Raw genomic sequence first — 16,670 nt, 5'->3', positions numbered from 1 at the left:
CACGATCTTTCATTCTCTAAAAACTGCTGTGAGTAAGATGGTCTCAACATCCCTTGGTTCCTGCTACAAAATGGTCATTGAGCATTCCTGACATATAAACTGTTTTGAACCTGGACACATCACTTGTTTACATCCTTGCCTACAGCACTGCACCACGTGCTCCAAATTAAGGCAGCTTTTCCACTCTGCAAGCTACTGTGTACACTGTGAAACTTATGAGCTACTTCCTGTGTTAATTATAACCTGGTTAAAAATAGCTCTTCCCAACTTCCTTTTCCAAAAAATAAAATATCGTTTGGATGACTTGCACTATTCAAAAGATTAAGACAAAAAGAAAAGGAAGCTAACAGAAATACTCTTGTAGCTGTGTGCCAGGCTCACTTCAGCGCTACAGGAGACAGACTGGAGCAATCTTTTGCTTCCCTCTTAAGTGTGCTGCCAAAAGAGAGGAGGAAAAGGCATATTATCCTCACAGTTACAATCAAGGCCTCTGATAGTTTCTCCATGCTGACACTTAAAGCCATACTACAATACAGGAGCAGCAATGTGTGCTACAGACATGACAGGTGACCATTTATTATAAACCACGCTCAAGGTATCTTTAACAAGACAAGTAGGCCTACCAGACCTCTCTCAGGTCAGAATCAGTACAGAGCACAAATCCTACTCAAAAAGATGAATAAACCTGGACAGTTCATTCATGATGAGACCTGTGCTGTCCTGACATGACTCACCCAGACACTTGAACTGGCCCATTTAAACAGAATGCTACGTAACAAGTTTCATCACTCCACACATACTGTTTATGTTCTTCTCCAACACACTCCTACATACTTTTTGTTCTCGGTTCTCTCATTATGCTATGACAACTTGTCTTTAAATTCTCCTCCTCCTATGTACCTTTGGCAGGCAGCCATAAAGAGAAAAATACATTCTACATAAATACTCAGTTTAAAAAAAAAATTTCTTTATTCCCTGCTAGTTTGTTTTGCAGGGAGTTCATTCTGCCGTCACTGCTGCTGGAAGTATTTTCCTTACCAGGTCACTCAAATACCTACGTGGAGTCCAGCAAGGTTCCATCCAGGAGTGAAGCATTGTAGTGGTATTTCAGGTAATCTCCCTTCTTGCTCAGTACAGTGCAGTTGGAAGGTTTGTAGTGAACAGTAATGCTGACCGAATCTGAGGGGTTGTGGAAGTCCACCACGTGGATGTCAAAGACTAGCACTGCAGATCCTGGAATCTTTCCTAAGCAGGAAGCAAATTAGACAAATAGAGAAAGAAATGGTACCCAAACAGGCAGATGTCCAGGCACTGCACCTTGTAGGAATATGAATTCCTGCTGTGTCTGCTACTGAGTCATTTTGCTCTTTTCATTCAGAATTAAAGGATGAGACAGATGCAAGCTGCATCCAATGTAGGAAAGACAACCAGTAGAAAAGCACTACACGCAGTTCAATGGTGAAGGAAAAGCTTTTGTTATCCTGAATTTTAAAACTATGCAGAAATGAAGCAATAACCATGTATTTCCTGTGACTATCCTAAATAACTCACTTGTGTTTATGTACCAATTCAAATGATCATCAAAATTCTCAAGAACTTCTTATGCTTCAAGAAACGTCATTATATGTAAAAGGTTACAGTTCCTTAAAATATCCTAAAAGCAGGAAACTTCTTCCCCCTCTTCCCAGCATTATATGTATTATCAGGATTAACAAGTCACATCCAGGCCTAGGATTGGGGTTTGTCAGTAAAGGAGTTTAATTCCAAATCAGCAGCACAGAACTTGCATTCCCAGAAGAAAGGCTTTTTCAGTAAATCACTTATCCAAGTAACATCCCAGGAGGCACTTTTTGAAATACCAGCCACAACGCTGTGATCAGCTAAAAGGGTTATCATATCCAGCCTCTCCCAGCAATCTGTTTACATAGCAATGAGGTTTCCCAAAGAAATGTTAATTGTATGTTACATGTACACGGTTACTTCACTGTTACATGCATCCACCATTTACAGAGGTAGCTTAGAAGTCCACAAAACCTGTGGCTGTGGAAGGAATGGGGAAGAAACCTTTGCATGATGAACTCCTTCAGGATAGAGAATTTAAGACACACAGGAAGGAAGATCTCACACTGCAGAGCTCCTGGCATCCAAGTACCAGTCTGCCTAAACACTAATTACCCAAATGAGTTCAGCCTACCAGTTACATGTGAGATTGGTCTGTATTTTATTGTCCTACCTATTTTGCTAATCAAAGTAATCCTGCAAAGTCTGTCAGTTTGATGTCCACAAAATAATGAACTAATTCATAAACCTTTGAAAATACACACAGATCAACTAAACAATCAAAGTTTAACTACAGAAGACTTGAATGCAAAGCCAAACTCACCTCTCCCTTCTTCTCCATATCCAAGATGAGGGGGGATTATTATTCTTCTTTTTTCACCAGTGCATACACCTAGCAAACCTTCATCCATTCCAGCAATCACATAACCTTTCCCAACATAGGTGTCATATGTACGGTTTCGGGAATAACTACGGAAAATATTAGCATTTCAGCAGTGTCAGGTGTACTCAAGAAAACATGGGCTCTTGCAATAGCTGTGCAACACAATTCTTAAACCAGTTAAGGTCAAACACACAGTCATTAACCAGCACCAGGGAGGCACAAAGGAACTATTTCCATGAATCCAGGCCATCAGGTTTCATCAGTCAATGACACACAGGTCACTGATTACACAACAATGAGACCCTGGCTAGTGAACAGCCAGCAGATTTGCAAATTCATTTCTACTGTATCTAGAAAGAAAAATCACACTTATTTATGTATTTTAAATTAAACAGAAATCAGGTTTTGACAAGTAATTGAAAAAAAAAATGGTTTACTCCTTTAAAATTTCCTCTGCCCTCACAGTACTTTAATAAGCACTTATCAACTAGCTATGGTTGATAAGGGCTTCATTTTCATGAGACACCCTGCAGACTGCCTCATTTTGCAACCACAGCTATGTAGTTCAACCACTAGAAGGAGCAAGTGGGATAAATAGGTTCTCCTGGGATGCTCAACATTAAAATGAGTCATAACAAAACCATATCAACACTTAAGCCAACCACTTAACACACAGGTTGAAGGACCTGCTTCAACACATCATGACAGAACAAAACAAGACTACAACAACAAATGATGTTTCTTACATGGACATGACTGTCTTCTGCCTTTCTTCAAGGCATGTTACACAAAGGCACAGCCCAAGAAGGAGAAGGCAGAAAGGTTTCAATTCATCTTTACAAGGTAGCTCTGGGAAAGAACTAAACCAGTACAAGACAGACCCTGATGTAATTCTGAGGTTTGTTCAACTGCTCTAAGCCCAGACAGCCTTGGCTGAGCTGCCCAGGGAAGTTCTGCAACCAAACATTTCAGAGTAAAAAGGCAAAGGAAAGTATTATTAGAGCTCTCAACCCCAGCCATTCGCAGAGCTTTTGGCATGTTCCATGTACTAGTGAGAAACTTTTTACAGAACAGCTCCACGGTTTTCAATCCCTATTGTTAGCTGCTCTATTTCTTCATTTATGAATTCTGCAGGTCAGAATACCATGTTTTAGTCAACAAATTGTCTAACAACTCTGAGCACTTCAGAATGATGTACAGGCTGCTGTCTACAATGCATTTATTACTATTTCTTGACAGCAACCCTCACATAAATACTACAGCTATTTTCAAAAATGGCTTAGTTACTACAGAAGATACTGATATGTCAAAAAAGAGAAATCAGTACCCTGTGGATAAGCTTTGAGTTCTTAACTTATAAGCTTTCACAAATTGTAAATCAAGGTCTACAGAGATGGCTGCTGCAGTAGTGTTAAACATTTTTCTCTCAGCTTATTTTGTAAAATATTTTACATTGGGTCATTCTCACCTCCTTTTAGCTACTTCTGACAGCTGTTCTGAAAGCTGGAGTGGGATAGTAAAGCACTGTTCCACTAAAAGCAACCAAAGTCACAGAAATCTACAAAGGTATTATTCATATGATTCTGTACACAAGGCTCATGTTCCCACAGAGTTTTGAGTTTACTGTCACAGAAATCCCTTCTCCCTTATCACAGAAAACCCCTCTAATTGAACTCTGCAATTCCATAATTCAGCCTTGAAAGCCATCAGCTTTCAAAATGCAAACATTTTCTAAGTATAAATATGATTAACCTCACACTAGCCACTAGCACACTGACTCACAATTCTCAGGACATAAAATGGAATCATATTTATTTTCTCTATCTTCAGTGTTATTACCTATTTGGCAGATAAACCCTATGGGGCAAAGAGTCTTCAGGCTTGTGTGCCTGAAGCACTTGGCTTCACCGGGCGGGCCACTACCCCTAGATGGCGTCTGTGACAATGACATGGTACAAAACAGCTCTTTTCCTTCCCATATGGAAAAGTTTTCTGAGTCTTTTTTATAAGACTCCAAGTCCACTCAAAATTTGCAAAAAGGAAGGAAAAGCAAAGAACTGTGTTTGAGCATATTATGGACATGACACAGGAGTCAAACTGGAAATGCAGTCTGTAGAGTTGAATGTTTTGGTTACCTGGAATCAAATAATGTGCCATCCAAAAGTGTTCCGTTGTAATGGTATCGGAGAAAGTCTCCTGTCTGGCTTCTCCGCTCACAAGATTCAGGCACAAGCTGGTTCTCAATAGCAATACCATCCTTGGGGTTATGTAGATCCAGCAAAACCACATCAAAGACAAGGGAAGCCTGGCCAGGGATCTCCTTACCTACAAAAGTGTTAGTGCAGAAAATTGGTAAGAAACAGCAGGTGTTCTAGCAGAAACTTAAACATGTTTATTGAAGAAAAGTAATGTACTGCCAAATATCAAGCACCTCCCAAAATAAATTAGAATCATAGATTATTTGAGTTGGAAGGGACTCACAATTACTACTCCAAGTTCCAGTCCTACACAGAGCACCCCAAGAGTCACACCATGGGCCCGAGAGCATTATCCAAACACTTCTTGAATTCTGTCAGGCTCAGTGCTGTGATCACTTCCCTGGGGAGCCTGTTCCAGTGCCCAGCCACTTTCTTGAGTGAGGAATCTCTTCCTAATACCCAATCTAAATCTCCTCTGACACAACTTCAGAGGTCCTGTCACTTGTCACTAGAGAAGAGATCAGTACCTACTCCTCCTCTTCCCCTTATGGGGAAACTGCAGTGTGCAGTGAGGTCTCCCTTCAGTCTTTTCCAGATTGAACAGACCAAGTGATCTCAGCTGCTTTTTGCACAGCTTCCCCTCAAGCTCCTTCACCATCATCATTGCCCTCCTTTAGACTCTCTCCAGTAGCTTAATGCCTTTTTATATTTTAGCACCCAAAACTGCCCCCAGCACTCAAGGTGAGGCCACCCCAGTGCAGAGCAGAGCAGGACAATCCCTTCCCTTGCCTGCCTGGTGATGCTGTGCCTGACTCCCCCCAGGTTGGTCCTCCTGGCTGCCAGGGCACTGCTGACTCATGTTGAACTTGCCATCCACCAGGAGCCTCATGTGCCTTCCCATGGTGCTGCTCTCCAGCCTCTCATTCCCCAATCTGTGCACACAACCAGGGCTGCCCCATCCCAGGTGCAGAATCTAGTTTGTTTAATTTCATATAGCTGGTGATTGCCCAGTGCTCTAATTTATCCAGGTCTCTGCAAATTTGCTTCTAGTCAGTTATTTTTTGGTTTAGGGTTTTATTCTCCAACCAAATAATTTCCTTCCATTCCCACAGTGATGGCACTGCCTCACTGAAAACAAAGGCCCCTTCAGCCTCACAGTTAATGGTAATGAAGCCACGGAAGGGGTAAGAAATCTTGTACAACACAGATACATCCTTAAACACCAGAGCAGAGAAAGAATATCAGGAAAAGTCACAAGCTATAATTCAACATGCGGATGTCTATGTATAATCTGCAGGCTGCACAGTCTCACAAGACAATCTAGTTATCACTAGAGCATTTGTTTAAAAAAACAACAAAACCCATCTGGAATTAAAAATACATTTAACATATTTTTTTCTTAAAATTTTTCTGCTTTCTGTGGCAGTCTGAAAGAATTATATAGTTACCTGTCTTCAAGTTTTTGGTGCCACTAGACATTAATCACAGATTCTATTCCCTGACTGAAATAAAATTTCTGTATATAAATACTACAGTTGTATCAACAGTATGTCTGTTAAGCAATGTCTGCCTGAACAGGGTAATAATGCTGCCCATAAATTTAAAATACAGAAAGTTTGTTTCATAATATGCATGACTTGGGATTGAAAAAAAAAAGAGGACCAACTAAAGGAATAACTTTTACCATCTCCATCTTCTCCATATGCCAGGAAAGGCGGTATTGTGATAATGCGCTTCTCCCCTACGCACATTCCCAAGAGACCTTGGTCCATACCAGGAATCAGCCATCCAATTCCCACATAGGTATCGTAAGTTCGCATCCGATTATGGCTAAACATGAGAAAGAAAAAAAAAGCACAACCAAATGTCAGACTGGCACAGGAAAGAACAAGATTAACCTTTAAATCCACATGCTATGCACAGTGTAGCTCACAACTTGCTAGTCCAAAAGTATCAGTCCTTCATTTGCCAAGGGCTGGCTGGAGGTTTTCCAGAGTACTTAGATATGTCAGGAACCTCACTGAGGCTTCGGAAAGTGGCTCTCAGGCAGCTGTTACTAAATCATCATTTTCCACTGGGCTCTAATGAAGCACACATGCTGTACACTTAAAATCTCATTAAGAAAGTGTTAGTGGCTCACTTTCATTGCAAACCCTGCTAAGTTTACAAAACTTTTATCTAATCTGAATGGCTATACTGGTTATAGAGACTTTTAACTGATTGCAATAAATAGTAATATAAATACAGGGAACAAAATTTACAATTTAAAAAAGCATCTGGATTGGTAATGCCCACGAAGAAATAATGCCCAGTTTTATTGATTTGAGTCAGTACTGCTATCCTGTAATCCGTGAAAAAATTACTAACACACATCAAATGCCAGATGTAATTTCCTGTGTTTCTGGGAATTTAGCATTAATTGTTACACAGGTAAAAGGGGAGAAAATGATGGTGAGATACCTATTAAACTACACAAAGACACACAACCCAGCTGCATACCTTGAATCAAATAGGGTCCCATCTAAGAATGTTCCATTGTAATGGTACCGTACAAAGTCAGACACCTGGACTGTCCGAGGACACTTCTCAGGTCTGAAGTAAGTTTGAACCTGCACTTCATCCTCCAAGTTCCACAAATCTATCAGGAGCACATCAAAATGAAGCACAGCATTGGGGGGTATCACACCAGCTGCAAAAGCAAAACAACACACACAGTTTTCTTTCCCTTTTTATACAAGGTACCAGCGAAAAGGAACCAATCCTTGCATACCCTAAAAAAACTGCATAATGCACACCTTATTTCCTGTTGTGCTTACAACTCCTTGGCCCCTTGCCATTGCTGCAGCTATTTACGGGGGGAAATCCAGCAAGATGAATTCTTAATACAGCTGTCCATCAGGCAAACTATCTTGAGTTAGCATTTATTGCCTCTCTGAGGCTGTAGAACAAAGATACTTTTGGAACTGACAAGACCTTGTGCAGCACTGCAACGCCAAATCACAATTTTAGTTTTATTAAGTATTTAACAGGGAGGTAGATATAAATAAATAGTTAACTTTCACTGAAGGTCATATGCAGAAAACTGCTCTTCCTTCAGCATGCAGAGGGAGCCTGGACAGATTCCTTTAGGCTATAGGCTTAACAAACAGGTCAGAGGAACAGGGGATAACCTCTGTTATTCACTACATGCAGCTCCTAGCCTCCTCTTCTGTGGCTCCATTTCCTATCTGCTTGGTTGAATCCCCTACACAAGCAGCCAGCCCGGCGCTGTACTTACGGACGCCTTCACTTCCGTAGGCAAGCTTAGGGGGAATCTTCACAAACCGGCGCTCGTTCACGCACATGCCCACCAGAGCTTGGTCCATCCCAGCAATAAGCTGACCTTTGCCCACAAACACGTTGAATGTGGATCCCCTGTCATAGCTGAAGGGGGAAAACCAGGCAAAAATGTCAGTGGTTCATTTATACCCCCTTGCACTGTTGGTTTTGGTTTTTTTTTTTTTGACAGAGAGAGTTAACTGCACCTTGTCTCCCTCTTGCCCCGTTAGCATAACTTTATCACAAGACAGCTCCTAAAGGAAGGGGCAAATCCAAGATGTTCCTGAGACTTCAATACAGCTCTCCTTCTGTTCACTGCTCATCACCTATCTGAAACATATTCTAGCAGAGTGCAATGTGTACTACAGGCACATGAAGGCCAGAACTACATACAGCTGACACACTAACATTAAAAGCAACGCTGGAAAATTAAGGAAGAAAAGGAAAAATTAAACACTGTTATGAGAGATGAAAGGATAACTGCTCCCACAGTAGGATCTTGGTATATTGATTTCAGTCAGCAACATCACAAAAATACTATATAAGACCTAAAGGTTTACAATGTGAGACATCACACTTCCAGTCTCTGTGGGAGAAGGGGAAAGGGAAAAGATGCCTTTTAAGTAGTAGCTGTGAGGTTTGCCAACAGGTTATTTATTTTCTCCTCCACTTTCACAGCCATCATTTAAAGCACAGAGACATGTTTTAAATGGCAGGTTTGACAGACCAAGAATCAAGAAACAAATTATTCTCCTCTGTGATAAGACATGAATATTCAAAACATAAAAGAAATTATGCTTAAATTACTCCATTTTCCAGAGATGATGGAGAACAGCAATGTTACCACAGCAGAACACTATATTACATGGTTCATTAGGCCACCTTAAATCTGCACAATGACCCCACTTTGAGGTGCCTGAATTACTGCTATTGAACTTTACGAAGCAATATATAAACACATGTCAAGAACCATCTCAGAAGCTTCATGCCTATTTTTAAACTTTTAACACTTCCATTTTCCCAAATCCCTTTTATAATTCCAATGACTTTTTTTTTTATATTTAGATATAGATAGACGGATAGATAGATAGATAGATAGATAGATAGATAGATAGATAGATAGATAGATAGATAGATACACAGATAAAAGTCAGACCTGGGGGGAGAAAAAACAAAAAAAAGCTTGCGCCTTTTGCCTTTTGCATGCTAAAATTCTGGAAAGCTGCCAGTAGCTAGACATCCCTAGGGAAATGATGTCAAACTTTCCTTCCAAGACTACACGTCACTTACACAACATACTGAGCCTCCTGACAGCCCCACAGTCTTGAATCTCTCAAATATTTTACTGAGTGAACTCTGTTTGCTCCATCTTTTTTTTTTTTATTTCTGACAAACATTTCTCTTAAAGTAGACAACCCTCTATTTCTGAGCATTTCACATTTCACATTCCCACTCCCAGGAAAGGATGGAAAGTATTTAAATTAAGCCCTGACAAATTCTATTATACACACAAAACCATAATTTAGATTTTAAGACTAGTAATATAATAGGTTCTAAGAAACCCTCTAAAATGGTATTTTGTAGCAATTGACAAAGCTTGGCAATACATCTGGGATGAACTTAGAAGAGCTTTCTTTTTAGTAAAAGGAATGTATGATTAAGAGAACATTGATGCAAAGCAGAGAACTGAACAAAGCACTGATCAGACCATGCAACTTTGCAGGACTGACTTTGTGGATTCCTTAAAACTAAGCTAGATTTGTTTCTATCAGTGGAATTGACCAAATTAATAGTAGATGACTATGCAATTAAATTCACACTTTTAAATGCAAATAATTTTATGGCCACTGAAATAAAAAATGCAAATGCTGATGCAAAAAAAAACCAAAAAACAACAAACTAATGACAATAAAATGCTAATTTACGTGACACAGTCATGATTACTAAGACTTTGTCAGCAGCCTGATAACGTGAGGAGCAGTATTGCTACCTACCCTTGGAAATACAAAAAATTAATTTTAAAACTCAAGAATATTTCCAAGAGCTGAAGAAGGAACAAAGCAAAACTACCTTTAGCTCAACATCTAGAGTATCTTTTAGACTGATTTCATAGTAGTGTTCAATTAAACTGATGCTGCTAAGCATGCTCATAAATTTAAAAAAAAAAGAAAGTGAACAAATTAAAAACATGTAAGAAAATTGTCTATTGGCTTATTTTTATATAAATTGACTAAATCTCTTTAACTTATAGGCAGGGAACACCAAAGATTTCAGAACAAACACTTCAAAAAATTTCTTGCATCAACCTACAGAAGACAAAATCCTCCTATTTTTCCATGTCTTGACATGATTAAATGCCGTCATCAGTCTTAAAAAAGATCATAGTGAATAACAAAAGTGTACACCAATATGAGCTGCCATCTAGAAAAAAATCTGAAGCTGAACAAACCTGACATTTTGTACTCTTTTTAAATTAAGGCAGCCACAAAAATATTCAAATTGGACTAGATTATCACCATTACTACTTATTTACTAATATTTAGAGGATCCAAAGAGATAAATGCTGTACAGTTCTGCACAATCTGTTCGTGCCCCAAGTAATTCAGAACGAAATGACAAGGAACTTGGAACTAAAATGAGAGCCAGCACCTGGGCAGCCCCTCCAGGTGCCCTGCCTCAATGCACAAGTAGCAATCAGAAACACACTTCTGAACACGTGGCCAGTTTTCCCACTGTCATATATTTATACAATAAGCCACGAGGATGCTACCTTTGTGTGTCTTCACACCCACAGCTTAAGACTTATGGTCCAAGCCCATCAGTTACCAACTGATTCACTGTATGTACTGTGCCTTTTCACTGAAACTGCACCAACACCAGCTGAAGTGCCAGCTATCACATCCCACATTTTAGTCGGAGAAGTGCTGGTCATATGGCATTAATGGAATACTAACTACAGACAGCTCCAGAGAGAGACCTGAGCTTTGAAGGACAGTTTTTTCCCTAAGGCTGTAGATTTTCCATAAAGCACAAGGGAGATTACCAGGATTACTGAAAATATATTTTTCTTTATCTTTCTAAATAATACTTTGATCAGTGGCAATGAATGAAATAAGAAAAAACAAATAAGCTGGCAGCAGCAGCAGCATCCTTCACAATCTCCTGATCCCGCTATTTACGCTTCCTAATCCTAAAATAACAGCAGGAAAGCAGCCAGGCACTTCACTGTACATAGGTCACATTTATTCAAGGATAAAGTATCCAAAAAATTCTATGTAAGTACAGCCTGATAATTCCCTTATTTCCGGCAAGGATAATGATTCAGAACCAATTGCTTTCAAGTAAGTTTGAGCCCGGAGAAGACTTTGTAAACGTACAAAATGAAACGGGCAGGAAATAACTTCCGCGAGAGCCTGTGATACCATATACACTCCTGTTTAGCGGGCTGATACTGACTGAGTAACATTATGGTCTTCACTCTTGGAGCAGAAAACGCCCATTCAGCGCCTTGGAGAAGCAGCTGAAAGAACGTGGTAGGGATGCATAAGGGCAAGCAAACTACTGCGGACTGGACCCGATCACTACGCGGTCTTGGCTCCATGCCCCCAGCCATCACACTCCAGCTCTCTGCCCTTCATATTTCAAAGGCATCTTCCCATGGTAATCTGTATGTCCCGCATGTATGACACTGCTCATCCTGCCACTGACCTGATTCCAACTGGTCAATCCAAAAGCACTGGGAAAAGCAGGGGAACCTGAACCGAACCTCCATCGAGCCACACAATCTCTGCACATCCACAAAAAAACCGCTCTCGTGTGGACCAGCACCTCTCGCTTCCCTCCTCTCCCTCTCACAGCGCCCAACCAAACCCCGCGGGGCTGCACCCGCGGCGGGCTTGTGCCAGACCTGGAGTCGAAGCGGGTGCCGTCGGGGAAGGCGCCGAGGTAGTGGTAGCGCACGAAGTCTCCGGGGCGCACGGCCCGCGGGCAGCTCTCGGGCACGAAGCGCCGCTCGACGCTGAGCTCGGCGCCGTCCGGAGGGATTTCGGCGGCGGGCACCGGCGGCGCCTGGCAGGCCGCCCAGCTCTCCAGCAGCGCCGGCAGCAGCAGCAGCAGCGACCCGCAGCCCGGGCCCCGCCGCCGCACGGCTGCCGGCCCCGCCATGGAGCGCAGCGAGCGGGGCAGCCGAAGGGCGCGCTCGGCGGGGAGGGGAAGAAGGGAGGGAATAGAGGGAGGGAATGGAGGGAAGAAAAAGAGGGGAGAGGGAAGGGAGGGAAGCCGCCCGCCCCGGCCCGCCCGTTCCTCCTCCTCCTCCCACCGCCGCAAACTTGCAAACGTGGATGAAGCGCTCCCCCCCGGGACGGGGGAGGAGCAGCCCCGGCGCCGGCTGCCCCCGCCCGCCGCGGGGCTGCGCAGTCCGGAGTGCAGCGGTGGCACCGCCGCCGTCCCGCCGCCGCCCGCTCCCTCCCCGGGCCGGAGGTGCGACGTGGCGCTGCCCCCGGCCGCTCTCCTGGCGCTCCTCTGCTCCCGAAGGTAGCACGGGAGACGGGCGGACCCCAAGAGTCGTAAACACGCAGACACCGCCCGGCCACTTCCCGCAGATTTCTCGCAGCTCTTGGGAGCGGAGCTGCTGGACGCCCTGGGACGGACCGAAAACACGGAAACTGACCCCCTGCAAAAGGGGTCTTGTCGCTCCACCTGTACACATACTCCGTGCACGACTTCGAGTCGTGCAAGCTTAAAGTCCGATGGCAAATGTTCCCTTTTAGATCAAGATCTCAAAGAGACGAGACTGGGTTGGCAAATGCGTATTGATGCACACCAGTGCTGTCACAGGAATTTGCAACTCCCTGGTGGAGGACCTTTCCACATGACACAGAGAAAAGACAGAATCACAGAACGATTTGAGTTGGAAGGGACTTTAAAGATCATCTAATTCCAACCCCCTGACATGGGCAGGGATATATTTCATTATACAAGGCTGCTTTGAGCCCCATCAAACCTGGCCTTGAACACCTTCAGGGATGAGGCATCCACAACTTTTCTGGGCAGCCTGTGCCAGTGCCTCATCATCTTCACAGTAAAGAATTTCTTCCTAATATCTAATATAAACCTACTCTCTTTCAGTTTTAATCCATTCCCCCTTGTAAATAGTTCTTCTCTATCCTTCCTTGTAGGTTCCCTTCAGATGCTGGAAGCCTGCAATTAGGCCACTCTGAAGCCTTCTCTTTTCCAGGTTGAACAATCCCTACTCCCCAAGCCTTTCCTCATAGAAGAGGTGCTCCATCCCTCTAATTGTCTTGGTGGCTTCCTCTGGACTTGCTGCAACAGGTCCATGTCCTTCCTGTGCTGGGACCCAAGAGCTGGATGCAGCACTGCAGGTGAGGTCTCACCAGAGCAGAGGAAAAGAATCCCTTCCCTGCTGGCCATGCAGCTTTGGATGCAGCCCAGGACACATTTGGCTTTCTGGGCTGCAGATGCACATTGCTGAGTTGTGTCCATCCTCTCATCCATGGGCTCCCCAAAGTCCTTCTCCCCAGGGCTGTTCTCTATCTGTTCATCCCCCAGCCCGTGCTGACACCAAGGGTTGCCCCAACCCAGGTGCAGCATCTTGCACTTGGTCTTGTTAAAACTCAGGAGATTCTCATTGACCCACTTCTCCAGCTTGTCTAGGTTCCTCTGGATGGCATCCTGTCCATTGAGTGTGTCAACCAAACCACTCAAATTGGTGTCAACTGCAAATTTGCTGAGGGTGCACTTGATCCCTCCACCAATGTCCTTAATGAAGATATTAAACAGCACTTGGCCCCAGTACAGACCTCAGAGGGACACCACTTGTCACTGATGTCCATTGGGACTCCGAGCCATTGACCAGATGGGACCCATCCAACTACTTACTAATCAATCATCTGTCTCCACTTTAGGGAGAATGATGTTGTGAGGAACCATGTCAAAGTCTTTACAGCAGTCCAGATAAACAATACACATAGCCCTCACCTTGTCCACTGCTGTAGTCACACCATCACAGGAGGCCACTGGGTTGGTCAGGCAAGACCTGGCCCTGGTGAAGCCGTGCTGGCTGTCCTGGATCACCTCCCTGTCTTCCACATGCCCCAGTGCAGCTTTTAGGAGGATGTGCTACATGTTCTTCCCAGGCACGGAGTTGAGGCTGACAGGTCCTAAGTTCTCAGGGTCCTCCTTTCTACCCTTTTTAAAGTTGTCACCTGGGACTTCATGGGCTGCCAAGACTTTTCAAATATCATGGAGAGGGGCTTGGCAACTATATTGGGCAATTCCTTCAGGATTCTGGGATGCATCTCATCAGGCCCCATAGACTGATGTACGTTCAGGTTCTTCATGTGGTCATGAACCCGACCTGGCATATCATCCAAAAGGAATCACCATCCCAGTGTGCCAGGAATCCCCTTCCCATCTCTTTTTGATCTTGAACACGCTGATAAGGAGGAACTTAGGTTTTTTTCTCTGTTATTCTAACTGGTTTCAGTGAGCAAGGATGGGAAAGCTAAGCATCTGCATGTGAAGCACCAACCTCAAGTAAGATTAAGTAAAATGACACAGTATTTTTGAAAAGCAGAGAAATTTATGATAGAAGGATTGGGACAACCTTCTATCATAAAGTTGGAAATGCAGGCACCCAAGGAATATAATATAAAAAACACCAACGCTAAGATTTTGCCATTGACAAATTATTAGACAAGCACAGTGTACTCTTGGGTGGTTGCAAACCTATGAAAACCAGGGAAGAGGGTGTGCCTGAGCATTGCAGCTGGGGAGCCACCAGCTCACAGGCCCAGTTCCCCACTTTTTGTGCATCTACCACCCAGCTGTACCAACCCAGCAACAGAAGGGATTCAGTCAAGTCAAAGGTTTTTTAGGTGCATTCAAAAATTTTCTTGTACAATATTGATGCATTACTAGGGAAAGGGTGCCACTTGATGACCTAACCAGTCAAAAAGTTAGCAAACTGGGCAGTTATTTAAAGATAACAAGATTTGCCATTACAAATAACATCCTCCATCCAAAAACAGTCACACTGCACATTCCAAATTGGTATTTTAAACAAGCAATATAAATTGTCTGGCAGTTGCCTAGAATTAAATTGCTTATTTTTGATGTTGGTTTATGTGGACACAATTTATTTTTTCAAGGAGAACTCATAGTTCTCCATTGGAGTATGTTGATACAACCAACATAAAGATAAAGCTTACCCTGAATGTGGTACTTCTATTGCCAGGCAGTGACACAATCTTTATTTTTGCATGTTTATTTAAGAAGTTCTGTGTTTTCAAAATAATTCCTTGGACTCTTAATATTTATGCAGATTTGCATAAATATTCTTCAATCCAATATTCTTCACCTGTGTCAATAACAGTTCTGATGTAATTACCATTGCCTCAACACTGCTCTGTTTCCAGTTTTATTATCTCCTAAAAGAGCCAAATGTCCCTTCTGTGCTACCAAACCTGCTTGTTTCACGCCTCAGTTCCATTTGCCCCATGGCTCATATGCCTCTCCATAAGCTCATACAGAGATCAAGACAGCTGTCAGCCAGGAAGGTGCGTACACTTTTGTCCCCCAAATTTTGTTCACAGAGGTAGCAAATGTGCAAATGCAGTATTTTCCTTAGAAATGTCAATTTAATCATTCTGCTGTCTTTTCAAAGCACATACACAGGCAAGCACACACAAATTCTTATTTATATGTCAGTTTGTTTGAACACTAACCAAGCTTCCCTGGAAGCATTTTGGGGATGCTGATCTCTATCAGATCTGTTCTTCAGTCAGTCTGACACATAACAATGGCTAACACAGTGTGAGAAAGGTGAGAGAAAAGCACAGACATGCCTGAACCTCCTAGAAAAGCTGGTCCTGGAAGAAGGATCATCCTTTCTGAACTTTAAAACACAGTACAGCTGAGGTTCAGCCTCCCTCTGAAAAGATAGCTTTCAGGAGAGTCACAGGTCAGACATTAAATGAGGATTAAAGAGCTGGGATTCATGCCTTTGCATCTCCCTTTGGAGTACATAATGTGTCTCATGTAGTGTCCAAGGGGCTGCAGCTCTCATAGCTTTATGTTTTATCAATCTAAAATAGACTTGATGCTGTTCCCGAATCTTTTGGAAGGGCAAGGAAGTAAAATGTTGGCTCTCATTGATTCCCCTTGTATCACACCAGCATTACCATCAGTGCATTACACAGAGGAGAAGTCCAGAAGTTCAAACTCCAAGAAGGTAGATAAGAAAATTCCTTCCTACACTACTTGATACAAATCATGTCTCAGAAGGACTGGAGAAAGCTGAGGAATATACTGATGAGTCAGTTCAATTAAAGATTAATTTATGGTAACTTGAGAAAAGAAAATAAAGCCTCAGCTTGAGTCTGAGGTAGGCAAGATACCACTGTTTTGTAACTTGAGGTGCTGCCTACTCCTTGGAATGTGCCAAGCACCAGGCATGACATGGTGGGCCTAATGTAAATGAAAATGTTTGCAATACATTTGGTCACATAAACACAGGGGGAATTGTGACTGGTGAAAAATTCTGCTGAGTAGCTGTTGGACTTACTCACTACTTAACCACTGACTGTTGTCAATTACCCCTCTCACTGCTAAGATTACAGGCCTGAAGGTTCAGTCCCTGGATGCCCTCAAGTATGTATGCATTGTGCTTCGATCCAGAGGTTTTCTAAAAA

General features: G+C 42.8%; 1 protein-coding gene across 1 annotated transcript in view; it reads right to left on the bottom strand.

The window, feature by feature from the left end:
* Nucleotides 1-12,301, bottom strand: part of FKBP9 (FKBP prolyl isomerase 9) — a 43,491-nt gene extending 31,190 nt beyond the window's left edge. The window contains exons 1-7 of the mRNA XM_021553219.3: nt 11,867-12,301; nt 7,919-8,064; nt 7,141-7,330; nt 6,326-6,471; nt 4,579-4,768; nt 2,384-2,529; nt 1,059-1,245 (exon numbers count right to left, since the gene is read on the bottom strand). Coding sequence (XP_021408894.3) covers nt 1,059-1,245; nt 2,384-2,529; nt 4,579-4,768; nt 6,326-6,471; nt 7,141-7,330; nt 7,919-8,064; nt 11,867-12,123 — 1,262 coding nt within the window. The 5' untranslated portion in view covers nt 12,124-12,301. The remainder of the gene's footprint in view (nt 1-1,058; nt 1,246-2,383; nt 2,530-4,578; nt 4,769-6,325; nt 6,472-7,140; nt 7,331-7,918; nt 8,065-11,866) is intronic.
* Between the last annotated feature and the right edge of the window lie 4,369 nt (nt 12,302-16,670).

This window comes from Lonchura striata, chromosome 2 (assembly GCF_050655825.1).
Source record: "Lonchura striata isolate lonStrDom1 chromosome 2, ASM5065582v1, whole genome shotgun sequence".
Lineage (NCBI taxonomy): Eukaryota > Metazoa > Chordata > Aves > Passeriformes > Estrildidae > Lonchura > Lonchura striata.
The sequence above is the reverse complement of the archived record's forward strand: the minus strand, read 5'-3'. Positions and strand labels throughout refer to the sequence as shown.